This window comes from Pundamilia nyererei, unplaced genomic scaffold, assembly GCF_000239375.1.
Source record: "Pundamilia nyererei isolate P.nyererei 1_Seehausen unplaced genomic scaffold, PunNye1.0 scaffold00039, whole genome shotgun sequence".
Lineage (NCBI taxonomy): Eukaryota > Metazoa > Chordata > Actinopteri > Cichliformes > Cichlidae > Pundamilia > Pundamilia nyererei.
The window spans coordinates 474,277-496,696 of NW_005187440.1; the positions used below are offsets into that span (position 1 = coordinate 474,277).

The following is a 22,420-nucleotide window of genomic DNA, read 5'->3' on the forward strand; positions in this document are numbered from 1 at the left end:
ACAATGTCTCAGCCCCATCATCCGCAGGGGAACCCATGTTAGTGCACCATGAATTTCTTAACCAGATGCATGCATAATACTGAATTATTAAATAAGGACTGGCAGTCTGTGCAAAGTCTTTCTATGTAGGGTGACCCAATCCCCAAAAAAAATAAAAAAATAAAACGGGACGATGTGGAACTTTTTAGCTGGACAAAAATTGAATTTCCCAGTTTAACATAATAATTTTCTTTGTGGCAGTTTCCATCACATTTCCGAAAATCATCTTTCCCTGATGGGCAGAGCCACATGACTCTAAGTGGGACTAACTTCCACTTGAATATAAGGCCTTCCCTGTTGTCTTCAGACAGTTTGATTACAAGCCAGACTTTATAGACATGCACATCCTGCAGAGCCAATCAAAATGTGGGACACACTCTTAATACGTGGGACGAGGGGGACAAGGGATAAAAATGCTTTGCAAACCATTATGAAGAGGGTCATCTGGACACCCTGTTTTCTACATGAGCTCCTATAATGTCCATTCTCAAAGCAGCAGCCCTGGTGACTGAATATGAACACTGTGAGTACTTTAAACTTAATATATTTGTGCGTTAAAGTGACCGATCAATAGTCAGTAGTAATTTTTGGACTAATTTTTCCTCTGTTGGACTCACCAGTGAAGGTTTGTACATTTTAAATAGTGAGCTAAGAATGAAGGGGCAGTGCTGGCAAATACGGGATCGTTTGAAGGAACGCTCAGCAGCACCTATACTCGCCATACAAGTGTCTCTCCTAACCAGTATAGTACTTGGTAGGCACAAAGGGCATCTTGCTGACGGTGGCCGGCACTGCCTTTTTCCTGACCTCGACCTGGATGGCTGTTCCATTTTTGGCGAATGCCGCATCCACGTAACCCATGGCAATGTTCTTTTTCAGGCAGGGAGAGGGGCAGCCGCTGGTCACCTCACCTGTACAAAACACAAAGGAATTTGTCTTTCCAAGGATATCCTGTTGTACAGTTTTTTTCAGTCATTTATTTCTATATGACAGGCACTGTCATGTCTGCAATCATGCAGCGTGTGAAGAAACACTTAACAATCATCCCACTGACATTTGATATGATACCACAGAAATACAAACATTGCGATCGTATCTATTTTAAAGCCCTAACATGTAAGATTTGAAAATGTCTGAGTCTGGAGACCCCAATTGGCAACATCATAACAGATACTGTGGCAAACAACAATACTCTCATATTGTTTTTATTATTTTTACTCATGTATGTTTTTATATCTGTTTGCACTTTGGCACATTCTGACCTATGACCTTTCCATCAGGGCTGAGAATAGGGGTGTGCTGCCGGACTGGGGGGCCGGTGGACACCAGACCCACTCTCTTCCTGGCTGTCTTGGCTTTGATCTGAGGTATGATGATGTCAGCACCGGGAAAATCTTTGGCCTGGCGTCTGCGCTTTCCTGTGTGTGAGACACCAGCAGAGTTCATTGACAGACTGAATGAAAAGGCAGGCGTGCACAACAACATCTGGGATCCTCTAATTAAAAAAAAAAAAAAAAAAATCTTATGTGCAATTCCAAATGATCAGATGGTGGTATCTAATTGATATGCAATTGTGACACTATTAGGAAAAGATCCTAACACATGTGCTGCTTCTCGCCTTCGGAGACCAATCAGAAGAACGTTTACCTTTGAGTGACGCCTTAGTCGACAGCTGCTTATTAAGTGGCAAATAAAAACAAAATAATTTAAATGTTTTTAAATCACAAGTTTCATGACAGCCTCCCACAAAAGCAGCCGTTAGAAAAAAAGAATAAACGACCCAAAAAATTAAACCCCAACCTATGGTCCAGACAAGCGTGGCCTCCACAGGTGTAGTGGTCTCATCGATGTCATTGCCATAAAGACAAAGCCCCGCCTCCAGTCGTAGGCTGTCCCTAGCTCCCAGCCCGGCCAGCTTCACCTCACTGTTGGTCAGTAGCGTCTCCGTCAGCTCCACCACTCTGGACTCAGGGACGGAGATCTGACACACAGAGACACAGGCAAACTGTAGAGCCACGTCTCTATCCAAGTACCTTTAATGTCAATAAAGCAATAAAGTTCAGAGAATTACAAATTTCACCTCAAAATTACATCTACGCATGTCATGATACATAGTGCAATTTATACCAGTTTTGGAGAAGTTTATTACAGATCTGTCAGCCACAGACCCTGGTGTGTGTGTAGGTTGACGTAGGAACTATTTTATATCTGCCAATCAAAAGACGTGCAGCTAGCTAAAAGTAAGCTAGTTTGTGTAATGAAAGCTTCACAGGATGTAAACCTTCAATTACACAGAGTGATACAGCTGGCTCCTGTAATTCAGCCAACAGAAAACATTTTCTAGATTAAGTGCTCACAATAAGGTTTCTGGATGTTTTGAGTAAGAATTTCTGGAACAAGACATTGAGGAGTCTATTTGTCTTGGAAAACGATAGAGCGCCATCTAGTTCTGCTATATCTACAAGAAACCAGGCAGATCTACAGCTGATGGCACCAAAAATTAAACTGAATCTTGTTGTTAACAATCAAAGCAGCAGTCTGCAGAGAGGACGTTTCCTCAAACATGATTTGCATCAAATGAATGCCCGAATAAGTGCAAGTGTATCAAGCCTATTTCAGGATGTTGATTACATATTAAGAAGAAGCTGTTGTCAGCTGCTCCCTTATTCACAAGGGGGTCACCACAGCAGGTACCTCTATGTTTTATTTGTCAGATTTTTTTTTTCCCCCCCCATTGACCAATCAAATGAAAGGAAGAAAAATAGGGTCAAAATTCGTACTTGTAACTTGAAACTTGAGTCTAGAGTTTCACATACATTTTTTGGCTAAGTCCACACACAAATCTTTTTTACGCACACAAATTCTTTTTACACATACAAATCCTGATTTACAAGTACAAAATATTTGTGACCACAATTTGAGCTTCACTACACGGTCACTCAACATTAATTAGATTAATATTTTAACATTTTTAAGAGAAACAGGTAATTAGCTTGATAACTCAAACTGTTACAATAAGTATAGTAAACAGATATGAGCCTGAGCACAGAGTGAAATGAAGACAAAGAAAATCAAGCTGCCACCATCGCTGTGTAAGACAGATGAAGAGATCCAACCACATCCATCCTGCTTTCTACAGGAGTTCAGAGTGTTCAGACAGTGCAAAAAAACATCACTTCTTTTAGTAGATCATTCATATGAAACAGGTTCTTCCTTTTTGAGCGGGTGCATATCAGCAAGTAACTAATCTTTTTTTAAAAAGACAACTTGTGAATGAACAATGGCAGGATACAGAGTAGTTAGTCCACAGCCTTTTGATGTTGGCCTAACATTTTGTTTTGCATTTGTGGTTTCGATAGGTCACATATGCCTCTTTTAGAGCTGCACTCTTTTCCATAAATGGCACTGTATCTGAGAGTGTGGGCTTTTGCACAAGTCCCAGTGGTTAGCTCACTAAAGACCAGGCCTAATAAGAGTTACACACTGAGGTTAGAAAGAAATAACACACTGTCCAGGCAATAACGGACATTTGAGGTCTTGCACAGGCTTTTGGTTGGCAGAGGGAGTGATGGGGGACAGGGCCTGCAGAAAATTGTGGGACCCCACAGAACTGCTTGCCAATACAGCCTTTTTTTTCCTCTTTTTCTTTTTTTAAAAAACTGTCTATTAAACACAAGTTATAATACAAAACTAGCTGTCCCGAAGCATGAAAGAACCTGCAAACACACACATATGTGCTCACCTCCACCCCGTCCTCTCCAGTGTATCCACATCGAGTTAGTCTGCAGTTAGGGACACCGAACACCGTGGCCAGGGCAGAGGTCATGAAAGTTAGCTTACTGAGATCCTCCTTCAATCCCACCTGGAGCACCTGAGACATAGTGGGACCTGGAGACATGCAAATAAATTCTTATCTGCAAGATCTGAGACACCTAAACTGCAGGAGTTCAAAAAGAAAAGGAAAAAATCAGAAGCAATAGCCAAAATTCATGGATGGACAGAGAAAGAGCGAATGAAGGAAAGCAAAACCAGAGGAAAGTAAAATAAGATGAAAAGGAAGCAGGAAGAGAAGTATAAAGGAAAGGAAGTGATGAAGACTATAGTAAGAGAAAAAGAAAAAGAAGGCGGACTGTCGCACAAATATTCTACCTTGCACAGCAATCAGTGCGCAATCGAGAAACTCCAGATCCACATCAAAACCTGCATATTTGAACTCTGCCAGTCTGGCCTGAAAACAAAACACACCCACACACATCAGATGCTTTTTAACTCTCGGCCTCTTTGCTACATACTTTTCTTGAATTCACCTTCATATGAACAGAGTCCTTGTCAGCACAGCCGGCATTGGAGACAACGTAGAGGTAGCCCTGGTCCGTCTTGGTCACAATGAGGTCATCAATAATCCCACCTTTCTCATTAGTGAAGAGGGTCAACGTGCCCTTAAAGATGAGGCAAGAAAGGAAATGAAGGAAACAGAAAAAAGGACACTGTGGACATCGTGTTTATGTTAAGTTTCTCGTCTTTAAGTCTGTCTTGCACTCACTGGATTAGCCAATACTCAGAATAACTGAAAACCCAACTCAGTGAAGATGCCTTAAGAGAAACTTCAGATTTAGACAAGCTGGGAAGGTCTCTTGGGGCCATTTCTAAACAACTGCAGATTCCAAGATCATCAGTTCAAACAACTGAAGGAAAGACAAACAATCCAGGAACCACAAGAACTCAAATATAACTGTATACTGCTGGAACGCCATCATCACTGTCCACAGTGAGGTTTTACGTCGCTGTGAACTAAAAGGGTACCAATTAAGAAAGAAGCACACGCTCCAAAACCAGCATCTTCAAGCTTGAATGGAATTTGCAGCTGTTCACGTGGACAAGAAAAAGTCAGATGGTCAGATGAGAAAAGCTTTTTTGACCACAATGACAGGAGGTACGTTTGGAGGAGTAAAGGTGAGGCTTTACTACCAGTGACACTAGTACATTACACAAAATAGTTTGAATAATGAGGACTATGTCCAAATTCTTCAACTTCACCTCAAGTCAACAGCTAAATGGTTGAAACTTGGACACAGTTGGGTGCTCACGCAGATCTTGGAACTAGGGGTGGGTTTTAATTACAGACTTATCGATTAAAATTGATTCTAGCTTGGATAACGTGATATCGATTCATTAAAATCCTGAATCGATTTTTAAATATAAATGTATTTTGCCCAAAACTCCAAAATCTCAGTTTAAACCTCACAAAATTTCAACAACCACCAAACAGCTTAAACAGTAAATGAGAGCAGGTACACAGATTCTGAACAAAAAGCAGGCAGCCGCCGAAACATCAGAATCAGTGAGATGTCGCCTTTCTCACCCGACGGCACGGGCGGGGCTGAAAGCCGACAGCTCACGGGCTCCGATGTGTCAGCGGGTCCGCGCTTTGCGTTTAAGTCCTTTTTGCGCTACATTCTGAAGTTGCAGGTTTTTATCCCTTTCTCCAAACAATATTGACTGAACCAGCAGCAAAAGAAGATCCAAACTACGCTTCACATAAACATCGTCATGAATTCCCTCTGACTTTGGCTTTTTTGCTTTCACCGAGATAAAAATCACACTTCATGCACAGCTCTCTCTCTCTTTCTGTCTCTCTGTGAACTTCAAGAACAGTTCCCCCATCTAAAAATCTGTTTTCTGCATTACCGCAAAAGAAGCGCGTGGTTCAAAACAGTGCCTTTTATATTATATAAAAAGCACTGTTTTTGTCCACTAGAGTGAGACTTCCACGGCATATTCTGCACCACATCTCAGTGCGTTCATCATTTGTTTGAAGCCAACTCACCTCCTGCAACCACTTTTCCGAGAACACGCGCTTCTTTTGCAGTTCGGACTCCTGCTGACATTTCTTTGGAGGTGGAGGAACACCAAAGTAATTGCTTAAAGGAGCTTGCTTCTTCGACATTTTTAAGAGCTCTAAACAAATGTCTGTCCTCCTCCAGAAAATCTTATGTACGCAAGCGCGCGTTGCAACTTCTTATCTGGTGCGTGTCTTTTATTTTGAAAGCGCATGCGCACCTGCGGACCGCTTATGTGCAGCCCTGTGTGTATACATACATGTATGTATATGTTTGAATATGTTTTTTAAGTTGATTAAAGATATATCCTTTATAATCATTCACACAACAAGAGTGAACTGATGCCCTCATGCTGCAGTGGATACAGTCTCATTGTTTGTCTCTAAATACAACCGGCAGCTGCTTTAGAGGAAATCCTCTCAGTATAAACTGTGTACACTGCCTGCTCAGCACCAGACGATTATATTTTTGGAAGGAAAAAAAAATTGATTAAAGTCAACATGTCTGATCTGCTACTTTTGTGTTCACAGCTTCCCCTCACTTGCCTCAAAGTGAACAAAAAGTCAGTAAAAGCAGTTTTAAAACGAAACAATCGTTAACGTACCTGGTTGTCCTTGAGTTCTGCGATGTCTGCCACCACCAGTGACTCCATAAACTTCACCCTGTCTTTGCCGTGGACGTTGGTCTGACAGAGAAAAACAAAAAGTCTGCAATTAAATCTTTAACAGCAGCAGTTTCCTGGAGAGTTGGGTGGTGGATAAAAACAACAGCCAGACACTATTACACATTTTTACTCTGCCATGATGTGACTAACACATACATTTCTTCACTTGACACACACATTGCTTGACACAGGGGTCACACTCTGCTCCCAATATTTACAGCAGAATATCTCAGAAAGTCTCAAATCCAAGTTGCGATGCTCTACTTGAAATCTGCACCCATGTTTAAGAACACATGCCTCACCTGCAACATGTGACTGACATCAAAGATGGAGCAGTGCTCTCTGGTGTGCATGTGAGAGGCAATGTGACTGTCTTTATACTGAACGGGCATACTCCAGCCTGCAAACTCCACCATCTTTCCCTCCTGCCCCCTGTGGAAGTCAAATAGTGGAGTCTTCTTCAAGGCAGTCTGGGGAAAAGAAAACATCAGGCTTGTAGTGAAAGTCCACAGATGAAATACTGTGACTGCTGAGTTCTTGCATGCTATTAAATCTATTAAAGTGTTTCTAAAAGGTTTAGTAGTTTAGCAGGAACATAATAACAACACATCTTTGATTAATAGACAGCTCAGCTGATAGGCCTCTCTCTCGTGCTCTCTTCAGTCTGACCTTTGAACCAGCTGAAGGTGGGCTTATCAGCCACAGCAACGCATTGTGGGACAGAGTGTGTCTGCACACTTTCCAAACTGTCCACAGTCAGCCGTTACTGCGAACAAACCGAAGGCATGTGGCTGCTCTGGTTGCAGACCCATATACTCCTAAGTCTTTGTGGATTTATACTGCTTTGTACTTGAAAGTGAAAGAACAAGACTGATCCTATATTGATCAACTGTTTTGACCCAAACCCTCTTTGCATACAAACCTACAAAAGCATAGGGATGTCATGAAGGAGTAAAAAGATGGATGAAAGGGTAAGTTGGCCCTGCGTTAAACCTTGCTGACAGTACTGCAGAGTCAGTCACTCGTGGTTTTAATAAAGCCATTTTGTGCAGCTCAGTGAAGTGAAGCAGGCAGGGGGGGAGGGCCACTCTGCAGGGACAGATATACATTATGTGTGCATGGGCGAGCCGTTGCTGTCACAAACTCACATGTTAATATTGTATTAATTCAACTCAGTTTTATTAATACGGCGCCTTAACCCTTATCACAACAGTCACCTCAAGGAGCTTTATATTGTAAGGTAAACCCCTACAGCAATAAAGAGAAACCTCAACAATCAGACAATCATACCAACCCCCCAATGAGCAAGCACTTGGCGGCAGTGGAAAGTTAAAAGTCCCTTTTAACAGAAAGAACCAGGCAGGCCTCTGAGGTGACCTGTTGGGGGTGAGGGGAGGTAGACAGGACTAAAGACACACACAGTAGGCAATAACAATAATAGAGCAAGATTTCTTCAGCGAGTCAATCAAAAATATCATTTAAATCTCATTAAAGTACGTGAGTTACAGGCCTGAAATTGTCCTTTAAAGTCTTATAAAGTAGGATAAACATACCACAGGACCAAAGTTAGAGTTAAAAAAAATTAATAAGTAATATTGAACACGTGACAAATGAAATAAGTGAAAATTCAGCAAATAGATAAATAACTCATAACAACAAAAGGTGCGTGTGAAGTCTGATGCCAAAAGCCTTTGGCACACTTGCAAGGACTGAAGTTCACGGCTCTGCTTACCTCTGTGCTGGCAGCCCGGCTCTGTTGCTGCCTCCTCCCCGCACATCCAGCTCCAACGAACCGCAGCAAACCGTCCCCTGCAGCCCGCAAACCGAGCCCCGAAGCCCCGGCTCCAACCGTCAACCGAGCCCACATCATGACACCTGAGTCCCCGCTAAATTCAGCACGCACTCTCGCTGCTCCTGACGGGGTAACTTCCGCTGTGCTTCTAAACTCTTCAGTGCAGTGTGCGTGCGCTCACCTAGCAAAACCACACGAAGCGCAACGATTAGGTGCAAGGACTTGTGGGTTATGTAGTTATTGGACCGCTGGCGCGCAGACGTTTGCTGGTTGGTTCAGCGAATCACGCTCAATCTTATAAAAGAAAACACAATGTGGGTGTTACCTGAGATATTACTGGCTTCCCACTTCATTCATAAAATAAAATAAAAATAAAAAAAAAACATTTGTTTACATCAGCTTCATGAAATTCTGTTGTTTTACACATACAAATCCTTAAAGTGCTCTTTCTTTGGGAGACTAAATTCAGAATAAAAATTATTATATGTATATCAGCTCAGTTTAATAAATGTGGAAATGTTTAGCTCTGGAGTGTTTCTGCTCTCGCATAAAGTAAAACCTGATTTTCAGAGCCTCGTGCAGTGTCAATATTTTTATTCAATACCAAAAATCTTTTAGCATAACTAGCGAAGAAAAGCCTGAAAAATTTGCAGATTGTGGCAATTCGAATACGACTTTAATGCTACATTTATGACTAGTTGTGCTAGGTGTGTTTTAATCTCAGCTGCTTCTTCTTTGAGCTGATGCCACAGCAGATCATCTTCCTCCATCTCACCTTATCCTTAACATTCTTCTCTTCCACACCCTCTGCTTGCCCTCCCTCACTACATCCAACAATCCTCTGAGGTCTTCCTGTTTTCCTCCTGCCTATCAGCTCCATATATCCACTACCCCTCTGCCAAACCATCTCAGCCATGCCTCTGAATCTGTCTCCAAACTCCTCACCCTCTCCCTTTGATGTACTCACTTAAAGTCCATCCTGGTCACTCCCAATGAAAATCGTAACATCTTCAGATTCTCTCTTTTTGTCAATGCCATCACCTCCAAACCATACAGGTTGAAGCAGGTCTTACTTCACCTACTCCTACCAGCCTGGCACTCAACTCGCCCACTTTCAATGCCTCTTCTCCTCATAGCTTCGCTGTTTCACTCTCCCCAATCTGTCTAATTCACACAAATGTGTTCTTTCTTGCTTTTACTGACTTTCATTCCTCTTCTCTCTGGAGCAAACCTCCACCAGCTGCTAATTCCTCCAATAAAACCAAGGATGGATCACTGAACAGACCTACCAGGATGGAGCCTAGAGGCCCAAGAGGGTGAGGGCTTTTGAAGCAGTACACCTACCAATGTTACTAAAAGAGATGCAGTCATTTGAAAAGTTGTGCATCCTTTTAGAATTTGTCTGTATCTAAAAAGCATTGAATCTGAAGACTATGCAGATTTTTTGCTCTCGTTCAATGATCAAGAATGAAAGAAACAGAGAGGATATTAAATGGGCCCCATCGAGCCATTGCTTTCATTGTTTTCAAAGCACATTTTGATGATTTTTCATAATGAGCCTAACATCCTTTATCAGCATTCAGTTTAGCATGACACACAGTTACTCCACCCTCTATGTACACACTACAGCATCCATTCTTGATTCTCACACATGAGAGGATATTTTGGCCAGGTGAAGCTGCCAGACTGTGATATTTGTCCTTGTGAGTATTTATGAGTGTGTTTATCCCTCTGTACCCCCATCATGCCCTCCACCCAGATCTTTGAGTCATCCTTTTGGCTGAGCAGCTAATAATAACCCCGTGTTCCTTCTGCTATTTTAGGCCTTTAAGGCCTGGAAAGCTGGGGCGTGTGCACAAGCATGCTTGGAGCAGGGGTGAAAAAAACTAGGGTGGGCTAAATCAGACACACAAACATAGTTAGTAGTAGGAGGGGTGGCTCTGGGGCATCCTGCAGTTGCTCGGTGACACTCAGGAGCAGAAGGACTCTTGGGAAAAATCTACGCTTTCCCTTTGGCTTTAAAATATTAAGATTTTACTGCTGGGATTGAACGGGAGTTTATTTGGATTTATTTTGTCACAGCGTGGCTCCTGAAAGACCCATTGGGAGATTGAATTGATTTAACTGCTGCGCCACTGGGTGCAGCCATATGTTTTGGCCATCGGGTGTCTGGATGTGTGAGAACTGGGGGAGCAAGAAGAGTGACTGACGAGAAGAGACAAAAGCATTTGTTTATGGTGACACAAGGTAGGTGAGAAGAAAATGTTACTTTTTTGTACTTATCCAGTAAAAGAAATCTGCTCAGGTCCATGAGTTTACATTATTTAGGTGGGTTCATAAAATCCTGTATCCCACTTAGAATTATGTTAGTCTCCAGATAGAAACATCCTTTGGCCCTTGTCTGAAATTCAAGCAGCACTGTGCCTTTAGAGGTTAGGCAGCCAGCTTTAATAATAGCTCTGATTAATCAGCTGCCCATTTGACCTGTGTGTTTTCTCTTCAAATAGGCAACCCTCATACCCCGAGCCATCACCTGCTGCTTTATTCCACCAGCAGAATATATCACAAACTTCTTCCCTCCAAAAAAGACCTAATCTGTGTTTACTTATTTAGTATCTGTGTCCTCATTTCATTTAACCAGGCTCCAAAAAGACTGGGAATTTCAGTGGCATGAGAGAAACCAGGAGAACCAGTCATGTGATAGTCCGGGAAGTCACAAAGCAATGTAGGATATAGCATCTAAGCCACTGAAGGCTTCTCTAACAACCTCTGTGGAGCAAATGTTGTGTTTGAGTAAAGGTTGACACATTATTCTCCTATCTACAGCATGAAACAGGGTGGTGTTGTTTAACCTCAGGGATGTCAGTGTGTTCATTTAGTAGGTATAAACCATTATGAATCCATTTCAAATCCTTTCACTGAAAGTGACAACAGATTCACCAGAGAAGCAAAAACAAGACAACCCCCAAAAAGGAATCGTTTTGCAGATGTTATAGACTCTTTCTCTGTCCTTATCCCTTTTTTTTAAGTTTTGCTTTTTTTTCCTAGTGTTCTTGTGACTACATGTGTAATCTAGCTCCTCCGGGATGGCACCTTCATAAATGCCATCACAAAAAGGGTTGCAGGTCAGCACAGTCTCCAGAGTGTGGAGGAGATGCCAGGTAACATGCAGTTACTTAAGAAGAGCTGGAAATGGCTGTAGAAGCGCTTCAACCCAGCAGGAGGAACAGGAGAAGCACACAAAATCATTGATTGGGTTACTCATGTACATGTTTCTGAGCAAACTGTCAGACGTGGTTGAAGCTTCCTAACTGGACAGAGTGATATCCCTGGAGTTTAACTAACTCTGGGTTATGAATTTTGGGGGTTTGAGCAGTCAAAGTCCTGACCTGACCTTAACCCAGTAGAAATGTTCCTGAAGTGAGCATCCGAGGAATCCCACCAACATCCTAAAGCTTTTCTGTATGGGATAAAATTCCTCCAAGATGGTGTGTAGGATTAAAGCAAACTACAGATACTGAAAGCAAGGGCTTAACAATCTTCACTGAAAGTTGTGTAATACTGGCACATTTTCACTGATAAATAACCCAGTCTGAATCTAATGCTTCACTTACTTAATCTGGGCCTATTTTACTACTTTAAGGACTTGAAAAATCGTACAATGTTTTTGGTCATATTTTATGAAAATCTTTTTTCATGCAGCTGTGGTCCGCTTTCCAAAGGCAGTGACTGAGATCAGTTTAGTTCAAATTTACCTACATACCACCAACGCGCAGCAGCATTCACTTCAAGAAGGAAAAAAATATTAGAAAGGAAACCTCAAACATCAGATAATCCCCTGTGAGCATGCAGGTGACAGTAGAAAAACGAAGATCTACGTTTTAACAGGAAGAGATTTCAGTAAAGCCACCTTAGGGAGAGCACAGAGAGATGAGAACCAAACACAAACTATGGGAGAGAACAGACGAAGGTTGATGACTGAGTTAAGGTCTGAGCTTGTTCCATAGGAACAGAGCTCTGGTAGAGAAACATAATCTTTACAGACCCAAGCTTCAAATGTATTATTATTATGGAACTTTAAAATTCCACAGCCTCTCTTTGCATTTCAGAGCTATTCCAAGATTGCGGCACCTCTCATTTAAATGATCAACAAAGGAGTTGCTCATTAGTTGAGCCTTTTGGAGCAAACAGTGAGCATATTTTCCTCCTGATTTTTCTCTCAAGACAAGGAGACATGTCGAGGCCCTCTTCCACCCAGACCACTCCTCAGTTCTACAGGGTCAGCGACAGAGATCTCACCGAGATCGAGCTGCATTCTGTCGATTCCATCAACGACCTCCACCGAACACACCCCGAGCACAGCCACAAAGGTAAAATCACCCCAAACACACCATCCACAGTGCGATGACGCATAAAAACACTGACTCTGACAAAATGCGATTTCAGGAATGAGGGCTCCTCGTCCGGCGTACACACCTTCGCCAAATGGGAACATTTACACCTGCGACACGACAGCTGCCAATCAAAGAGGCCACCCAGGCAGCAAATCCTGGCAGAGCCGACTGCAGGACATGCTGACGCCAAGTTCATCCCGGGCCTATGCCATGGGCTGCGCTATCATCACTTTGCTTCTGCTCACAGTGTTACTCATTTTTTACTTCTTAGGTGAGATAAAAAAATAAATAGAAAAAAATAAAAGAAATGTGCAAACAAAAGCAAACATTTATTGTTGGCTGCCCCTCTTCCAGTCCAGCAGGGCGGCGCAATACGGATGCTGACGGAGGCGGTGAGAGAAAAAGAGGCTACAGCCACAGAGCTGTCACTGCTGATCCAAGAGCTGCAAGCACTCAGGCACAACCTGACAGCCAAGAGAGCGACAGGAGGGACGTGAGGAAGATATGCACAGAAAACAAAACACCGACAGCGTTTTCAGATTATTACCGTAGAAATATGAGTTTGGAGTTTTCTGAAAAACAACTTCTAGGCTTACTAGGATTATTTGAGAAGGACTTTTAAATAAAGCTTTTGTTTAATGGTGGCAGTGTGGCAGAAGGGAAGTGGTTGATCTCACATTGCTTGAAATAATGTCAGACCATTATGTCATTGCCACTGTGTCTAAAAACGTACAAGCTGTTTTTATACTGTGCTGTCAGTCGTTTTGGGTGACTCACTGTGGGCATCACAGGAAACACAAAGTACAAACGCTGTGGACGGCCAGAAAATTAAACGGGCTTCTGATTTCATCAACTTTGTCAAGTATGTATTTGATAGAGTGACTGGGTAAATGTATAGTTACGTGTTTTCACCAAGTCGTTTATTTACAGTGTTCTGTCGTTCATGGTGATGTTTGATGGGATTTTTCAGTCAGAGTTTATGTACACATGTCAAGTTTAAAATGTGTCTTTTCTTCCATGGTAACAAGACACTATTTTACTATTGGTTGAGAAAAAAAATCTTGCAACTGTAAAACATTAGACTTTAGTCTTCCTATGCAAAGTCCATTAGAGTCAAATTTAAGTACAGGTCCCTTTAATGTAGCCAAACACAGTTTCTTTTCTTCCTTTCATTTATGACACACGACCACAGAAACAGCCAAAAAGTCTAAACAACTGAAAGACCACAGGAGACTATTAAAGTGCATGATGGCAGAATTATCTCCATGGGTACCAACTTCACAACCTCTGCGGAGGTAGGTGTATCATTGTTAAAGTTTACAATCAAGAGATGACTCCATAAATAGGAATGCAAAGAATTTACAGCAAGGTGTTCACAACTGGTTACACTGGAAAACAGAAAGGGCAGAGAAGATTTAAAAATTTAAAAAAACAACCTTTGGACTAATGAAATTAAAATGAACTTGGACCACACTGCTCAAAACTGTAACTTCCATTAGTAGTATTATTATCCCCATGAACTCATAAATGGACAGCACCGTAACAAAAAAGCTCAGGTCAATCTTCCTCCTCTCTGCTCTCGCTCTTCTTGTCTTGGCACCCCTGCCCTGTCCAGCCTTGGTAGCAATGACACATGAAGTGTTTCTGGAAATGTTTGGAAGAGTCACTGAGCCGGTGGCCAGAGCTCAGGTGTCTCCTGGTGCAGCGTCCATTGCCGTGGCAAACCTGGAGGCTGCAGCGCTCTGCGTCAGACCTCAGAGATCGAACGAAGGGACCCAAGACATTGTGGACGTAGTCTCTGAGGAGAACGCACTGTTTCTGGATGGTTTGGGAAGATCAATATGGTTACACATAGGCGCACACACACACACACTGATAATGTTTTCTCACATGCACACCTTGTTTTTGGCGAATTTCAGTTCTCCCCACAGCACAACTCCAGCTGCCCCCAGTGATGCACTCTCTCCAAGTGTGTGCTCCAGGTCCATCTGCACACACACACACACACACACACACACACACACACACACACACACACACACAGTTTGTCATGCCACATATTTAAAGTCTTAATGTTATGTGATGTATGCTAAAAAAGTCCTACCTTACTGAGAAACTTGAGTGAGTGTGTGAATGCTAGCCTGGCGTAGGGGAGGACGGGTGTGGCGTGGTCGGTGTTGTTGTGATATGGCCAACCTGACGCCACCCTCAAAGCCTCCAGCAGTCTGTGTCTGGTTAAAGAAGACAGAGCAACCCATGAGTAAGCGAAACCACCTGTCTGGCCATCATGGCTAACAAAAGCTAAATGACAGGACTGCTCATATCCTTGTCATGATTGGATATGTGAGTGCCTGAGGCAGCAGAGTGTAAGTGAATGCATTTCTGGGTTTGCTGATTTTCTTGTACCTGACCATTAGAGCTGCATCTGCAGACCCTGCCAGTTTCTGTGGCAGGTAGATGCTGGGGTAGAGAGCGGAGGACTTAGTCCAAAGCCAGGACAGCTCATCATTCTGCTGCCTGGTCCCCCTGAGGCAGCGTCCTGTGTAAGTTTTATCTGATCACACAGAAATACAAATAAAAGAGAGATCAGCCTGTATCATCGGTACAAAAGGAGTTGTCATTATTGTTCAGATTGCTTGAAAACCAACACGTTCAACGTTAGTGTTAGACCAACCTGTCTTTCTCTTGTTCTTGTTAAAGCAGGTGGGAAAACCATAAAACCCCCAGAAGCCTTTGGGGCGTTCTCCGACCGCAGACTGGAGTGTCTCTTCCATGAACTTCCGAGCGCTCTCCTCAAACATCCGCCTCGCCAGCGATGTCACTGCCCGCTCTGAAAGATCTGGTTGCTCCTGTTTCACCAGCAGTTTGGACAACCTCCGGTACTCCACCTTAGATCCAAAGTTCGTCTCCCACAACGGTCTCCATTCCTCCCAGTCGATGACAGCTAGGCCGCTGAAATCTGGTAGCAGGAGGTCGGACAGCTGCGTCACCGTGAGGGAGAGGTGAGAGGCCAGGTCGCCGAGCTGAGGGAGTCCTCCATTCACTTTCTTGCCATTTCGGGAGAGGTATGGATATTTTCCCAAGTGGTCGCGGTAGAAGATGGTCATTTTCTGGAAAATCAAACATTTTCCCTTTTTCACTTGTTTTGGATTTATTGCACATTTAATCCTTGTTACTGTTACAGTGCCCTCACCAGCCCTCTTTCTATGGTTTTAAAGTAGAATATCAGTAAAATAAATGGATGAGGGACGATCACCTGTCCCTGGAAGCGCTCCTTCTTGTTCTCCACAATATGAAAGTCTCCCAGGTCCAGGTGGATGTTGTATCGCTGTGGACAGTTTGCCGTGGGCATGTTCCACACCAGGATGAAAGGCTGGTTCTGCAGGATGGGATGAGCTGCAGCCACAGCTTGCAGCGAGGTGCCGATGAAGGCATCCGCCTGGGGGGAATTCTGTGGCAGCGAGTTGCAACGGAGGGAAGAGATGAAGAAGACGGGGAGGAGGAGGAGAGACAGCTCCATGGCTGCTCACCCACAGATGTGTCCTTCCTGGCAGGAGAAAGAAATCGTCCTGATGAACTTTTCTGCATTTAAATGGTTAACTTTGTATATACAAGTACGGGCTTTTATCTGACAGAAAAACATGATAAGAAATGCAAAAATAAAGACCAGTCAAAGCTATAATGATAAGAAAGTCTCTTTATTCCAATCATTTTTCACCCACTGTAAGAAATCTTTAACATTTCAATGAACCAAATAACAAACAACATGAGAAAATAACAGCAGCAGACAGATTTTTGGAAGACTGATGGGCAACAAGTTACTTAAGTGGTTGAGATTGGTTATATCTGCACTGGTCCAAGCTGTCACTGCAGATATGAAGTATTTATTACTGAGTGCAACAATGACTGTGATTCGCATTATTCTGCGAAAAATTCTACATCAAAGCAGCTCAACAAACGCAGAAAAGCTTATTTTTTAGTTTTTCTCACTTCAAACCTTTCTAAATGTGAGGAAACAGGAGGGGAGCTGGCGCTGCTGGTGTATCCGCTGCAGGGGAAGCAGTCAAAGCCGACGTGGAGCTTCTAGTTCCTGCTGAATGCACAGCCAGCTTACGGCCGAAGAACTCCAGATGAAGCGATTGGAGTTGAGACATGGACAGGTGGAGGCAGACGGTGTGCATCTTCGGGCTAAGAGCTGCAAAGATGAAACTGCAGCCTCGCACCTGTTGCGCATCGAGCCCCGCCCCCTTTCCTTAAACGTTACACTGATGCCGCCATTCAGACAGTCCGGGATAGACTGATATTTCACTGAGGTGAGAGATGTGAGTCACCCTCTCATCCGATCAGAGCTCGGATTAGATTCTGCTTGAGGGATTTTTTCCCTCTCCCCAGCGCTAACCTGGATTCTCCGCGCGCACTCGGTGCCGAACAGTGATAGGCGTGCCCCATCGCTGTAGCTGTGTGGCCCCACTGATGTGTAAGGCTAAACTGTAATTGGACTGATTCTTATATTGCGCTTTTCTACTCAACGGAGCACTAAAAGCGCCTTAACATGACCACCGCGCTGCGCTTTTGCGCATGAAGCGGCGACAGCGCCACCTTTTCTCGACATTTGGGGACCAAAACACATTTTTATGGAAGTCAAGCAGTCTCACAGCAATAGGAAATAGTCATGATCTTTAATTTATTCTTGTTTCAATCAAACCTCAAAACCCGGATTACAAAACACATAAAAAAAACAACAACAAAGAAAATATGTAATATTTATTACGATATAACCATAATCTGCAGCGAGTGTGCGCTCCTGCCTGCAGTTAATTCGCTTAACTGCCAGAAAAAAAACACATAACACACTCTGGGCTGTAAATTCTGCTGTGCCAAGGTCCCGCATTGGAAGCTGGGAGCAGGGGAGTCACGTTTATGCTTTGCTCAGCTGTACTGGTTGTAATAATTACAATTATTTAAGCTCTTTTCAAGTAAACACAGCAAACTGAACCGATGAGTTTAATTCTGCTGCTGCAGATCCCGTCTGTGTATCACACAGGCTACACTGTACAGAGTTAGGCTCAAACATCAGTCACTACAATAAAAAAAGTACATTCTTGAGTGAAACTGAAGCATTAAAGTTTATCCCCAGTTTCTTGCTGGGTCCTTATGTTCACCATCATTTCTCTTTTACTCAGTGCAGCGATGCAGACGTACAGGTACACATGCAGCAGGGTTCACACGCAGCAGCAGTTCACAGGTGTTGGGAAATACTTCTGCAAACTGTGACGTGGAAAAACTAAAAGTGTTGAGTGCGAGTGTTTACTTCTTTGGTTTGCTAGCACAGTTCTTTCTATGTCACACTTCTTCTTCCAATATGTGTGTGTTTTGTGAGTTTGTGCTTATTTCTGTCTTTTGGTGTGTATCTGACAGCGATCAACAAATGTCCTTGTGCATCCAGTAGATGGGAAGTCCTTTGGCATCTCTGTACGGAGTTTCAGTCAGAGTCTGAACTACACACTGCCCTGCACACTGAGGAGGAGGGGGAGGACGAGGGATAGTGGGAGGAGGAGGAGGTGGTGGAGGAGGAGTAGGGATGGATAGAGGAGGAGGAGGAGGTAAACTAAAGGATGGAGGCGACCGTACAGCACAACCACCTCCTGAGTCTCTGTCCCCTTGAGCGTGCATCTTTGTTTGCGTCTGCACGCTCGTTTCCTCACTCGGCATTCGGGAGAACCTCAGAAGCGTCTCCATGGGAATGAATGCCGTCATGGCCCCCGCGTTCTGCACTGGTGTCGACAGCACATAGCCAAGGTGGGCGTAGAAGTGCTGCTTATCGTGGGTGGTCAGACAGAGACGCTTGAACCCTCGACTTCTGGCGTAACGTTCGGTCTTCTCCATCAGAGTGCGGCCGTAGCCCTTGCCTCGCTCCGCCTCGGACACAACTACTGACTCGACAAAAAGGCTGCCGCTGTGACCCACGACCCGAGACAGCCTGGCGTGGCCGAGTAGCCTCTCAGTCTCCCCGCAACCCTGCAGGAGGACCAGGTTGACAGGAAACTCTGAGCAGGATTTTTGGAGAGAGTGAACCCGGGCGGCCTGGCTCCTCTGCCACTCGCAGTTGACGAGGTCTGCGCAGGGAACGAGCAGGTCGGGACGCTGGTGGATGGGAACGGCGTGGACCTTCTCTGGCTGCTCGGAGACTACGTGTAGCTTCTCTTTAACGTCTCCATCCAGTGTCGAGACCTCGTAGAAGTTTTGTCGCCTCGGCTCGTCGGACGTTGACGTTACGGGTTCAGACCTGCGACGATCAGGGTTTCAAGTCAGTCTCCATTTACCTTCTATGGTTAAGTGTGAAAATATCAGGAAGTGTCTCAAGCATGCAGTTCCTCCTTAGCTGAGTGGTTAAAACACTGTGTCTGTTACCCAACAGGCAGTGCGAGCAAGGATTAGAGATGAAGGCATTCATTTGCTTTCAAAACCACACCAGGAACAGCAAATGTATATATAGTAATATAATTCACTAGACACCCTCATCCAAGGAGGCCCTGCCAGGGTTAATCAGGCCCCGGAGTGCGCCAGTGGTTTATGTTCAATTATTATTTCTCTTCTACTTTCTTCTGTTTGTTTTTCTACAGTTTATTTTCTTCTATAAATTCACTGCAACTGAGAAGTAATACTTACCTCTTTAATATTTATGGAGCCTCACTTCTTCAAAGGGATAGAAAAGGTGATAGAAAGAAGTAAGACAAAAGTGACAAGATAGGAGAAAGCAGGGAGGAGAGCCGGAAGGGGGGCGCATAATATAACGGTGGATCCTACAGGTGGATGTGAGAGCTGCTGAAACAGCAGGCAGGGCAGCAGCAGCTTTTACATGTTGAACGCAGAAACGGGAACTCGAGAAGCCTAAAGAGACTGCCAAAATACATCTCGCACATCACTTACCACGTATGATGTGAGAGATGTGATGTGGGGGTGTGACTGAACCAACTTTTAAGTTCCATTTTATCTACGACATGCTGGAGTATCATATGCTGAGATCTTGTCTCACTCTCCTTTAAATACTACAAAGAGCTCAAACTTCTGATCTGGAGTGTAAGTGTAAGCCTACGTGTGAAGTCCATTTGGTTCAAATCCACACTGTGGATTTAAACTGCCTCACAATTAATATCGCAATTCTCAAATACACATCAAAGTGCAATCATAGCCTCGCTCATGCACTTTTATGTGCGCTTGAGATGTGAGAGCGTTTAACTGATGAATAGATTCTGTTCATGTACGCTGAGGTCCTGATGTTTAATAGCTGTTATCATTCTAAATGGGGAAGCAGTAGTTATCTGTCACAGTTTCACCACAGTGCTTCTTCAGAAAGGCTGAAGTGCAGTTTAGTCAGCACAAACTGACGCTGAAACGAACTAATCCAGCTAATTCAACTCAAAGCCAAGCTGTACTTGCTTCTTATGTAAAAAACCCAAATGCATTCACACTGCAGTATATCTCTATATATATGTTATTTTGAATTATAGTCAAGTCGTCCACATTAGAGTCACAAACCAGTAATTAAAGTGGTCTTAAAGAAGAAGCAAAACTGGGTTCACCCCAAGTCGTGCATGCAAAATGTGAAAAATGACTGAGAGTGAGAAAAACATTGCAGTCATTTTTAATTTAAGTTTTTCTTGGACTAAATAAATAAATAAATAACTCACCAAGAGAGAAATGCTGAAACGAAACAGCTGACTGTCAAACTGATTTGAATGTGTTACTGGCTATGCAATGCTACTTCATATACTCTCCTTCAACAGGAAATGGGAGTTTACTGAATAAGGCACTGACTACCTTCTTTTTGATGTCTGACTCTGCGTTTTAAACTTTAATTATATTCAGTATTGAAGCCACAACACTTACATCGGGTATGATGAAAAAAAGAGGTTGGAAACTTCCTGTCACTGCTCGAGAGTAAAAGAAACCTTTTTCTTTTGCGGATTTTGCATTAAAATGACTGACATTTCCATATTATGTTAAAATCAACAGCAGCGTTTTGTGTGCTCTATGTATGTTTTGTTGTTTCTGTAAAGAGGTCCACTTTTATCTGACTGTGTGTGTGTGTGTGTGTTTGCGAAATTCAAATTCAACTGAAGTCACAGCTTATGCTGTTTTTGGAACGTATGTTTAGAGACTAATGCAATCGTCTTATAAACTTTCACAATATATGCTTTGCAGACATTCCCTACCAAAACAGGAATAGGTCTGTTATTTGATAAGGAAAATGACAACAAAAAAAACTAACATTTATTAGTTAATTTTAAAATACAAAACAAATGAACCAAAACTACTTTATTTAGTAAAACTAGTACAAAAAGACAGCCAAAATCTGGGCTTTTATTGTGAAGGGGGTGGACATGGAAAAGTGACATGGAAAAGTGACGTTTTGAAAGTAACACTTTTATCTATTACCAAGAACCACACTAGAGGTTGGCAGATCGATTCAACTGTCAATAGTATTGCAACCCCCCCCCGGTATTGGGTGATACTAGTGCAATAGGCTCTAGCCTATAGCGCAGTTAAACAACATGTGCTTTGGTTTAGAGACAGGCACATGCATATTTCTTGTCTCCAAAAGGCCTAGTATCAAAATGCAGGAAAATCTGAAAGGTGTCTTTTTTTATTGTGTTAACTCATTATTGAAGAATCACAGTGATTTAGTGGTTATTAAATATGTTCAGAAATGGCAAACCTATGATGATTCATGCCATACACTGCAATCTTGTGCATAAACTGCCTTTATGGGTTGCAAAGTGTCAGTATTGGCAGTACTGGTCCTATATTTACTTGGTGTCAGATTGATACCAAAAACAGCAGTTTTACATACCACTAAACCACACTGAGATACTTCCAACAGAACTTATAGACCAACATTTAGAAACAAACATTAATTTTTCACAGCGAAACAAGCCCCACTAACGCAGGGCATCAAAAAATTAGATTAAACTCTTATTGTTCCACTCCACGGAAATCTTTAGTAAAAGGCGAAAGATTTATACGATCTGAAGAGAAACAAGAGTGTACTGGAGACTAGACGAGCGGCAGGCCGACCCCATTCTCCGACATAGCAGTCTCTATTACGGTTCGCACTTTAACGTTTAATAATGCCACAACTAAACAGACACAAACTAATACTGTTCAAAAATTTCACGCTACCTTTTAGGAAAACACAAACGCTACATGGTAAATTATTAAATATACTATAAACGTTTACACACGCGCAATGCATTACGGGAACACTGCGATCACAGCCACGCCTCGAACTTTAGTTGTGTGTTTCCTACGTTATTTTTCACTAAAACTCCCGCTTCTTCATAAAACACCGATGTGATTATGTGACGTCTGAATGAAGCGAGGATGTCAGATTTTCCAACAAGAACAGTAATTACTAAAAACGTTACTTTCCGTGCTCAGAGGTTTCGCGCATGCGCAATAGACACTCGATGTTGTCGCCCTCTGCACATGCGTAGTATAACCGCGTTTCATGTCTGCGTACAGCAGTGTACATTCATTAAATACAACAATAGAATACTAAAATATAGCAATATCGTTAATATTATTACTCATGTATGCTTTAAAAATAAGGGATTACTCCCTTTTTCTAACCTCTCTCACTTATAAGATGCTTCTTTTTATGTTTTTCCTTGGCCAGATAGCCCAAAAA

General features: G+C 42.9%; 3 protein-coding genes across 6 annotated transcripts in view; all 3 read right to left on the reverse strand.

Annotated features, from left to right (window-relative positions):
• Positions 1 to 153: 153 nt before the first annotated feature.
• On the reverse strand, positions 154 to 8,525 carry amt (aminomethyltransferase). The gene is made up of 9 exons (XM_005730692.1): positions 8,276 to 8,525; positions 6,846 to 7,013; positions 6,484 to 6,564; positions 4,347 to 4,478; positions 4,189 to 4,267; positions 3,782 to 3,927; positions 1,840 to 2,020; positions 1,302 to 1,457; positions 154 to 950 (listed from the first exon to the last, which is right to left on the reverse strand). The coding sequence occupies exons 1-9, from the start codon at positions 8,411 to 8,413 to the stop codon at positions 775 to 777; spliced, it is 1,257 nt and encodes a 418-aa protein (XP_005730749.1). The 5' UTR covers positions 8,414 to 8,525; the 3' UTR covers positions 154 to 774.
• Positions 8,526 to 13,651: 5,126 nt separating this feature from the next.
• Positions 13,652 to 20,458, reverse strand: hyal3 (hyaluronidase 3). Of its 4 annotated transcripts, none has more exons than XM_005730695.2 (7): positions 20,421 to 20,458; positions 15,986 to 16,276; positions 15,404 to 15,839; positions 15,136 to 15,283; positions 14,834 to 14,960; positions 14,628 to 14,717; positions 13,652 to 14,547 (listed from the first exon to the last, which is right to left on the reverse strand). In XM_005730695.2, the coding sequence occupies exons 2-7, from the start codon at positions 16,247 to 16,249 to the stop codon at positions 14,287 to 14,289; spliced, it is 1,326 nt and encodes a 441-aa protein (XP_005730752.1). In that variant the 5' UTR covers positions 16,250 to 16,276; positions 20,421 to 20,458; the 3' UTR covers positions 13,652 to 14,286. The 4 variants fall into 4 exon arrangements, with proteins under 4 accessions (XP_005730752.1, XP_005730751.1, XP_013765699.1 ...); XM_005730694.2 differs by lacking the exon at positions 20,421 to 20,458 and adding an exon at positions 16,727 to 17,187; XM_013910245.1 differs by lacking the exon at positions 20,421 to 20,458 and adding an exon at positions 16,720 to 17,187.
• The window catches only part of naa80 (N-alpha-acetyltransferase 80, NatH catalytic subunit), a 5,784-nt gene continuing 768 nt past the window's right edge, over positions 17,405 to 22,420 (reverse strand). The window contains exon 2 of the mRNA XM_005730693.1: positions 17,405 to 19,015. Within this exon, the coding sequence (XP_005730750.1) occupies positions 18,151 to 19,015 (865 nt within the window). The 3' untranslated portion in view covers positions 17,405 to 18,150. The remainder of the gene's footprint in view (positions 19,016 to 22,420) is intronic.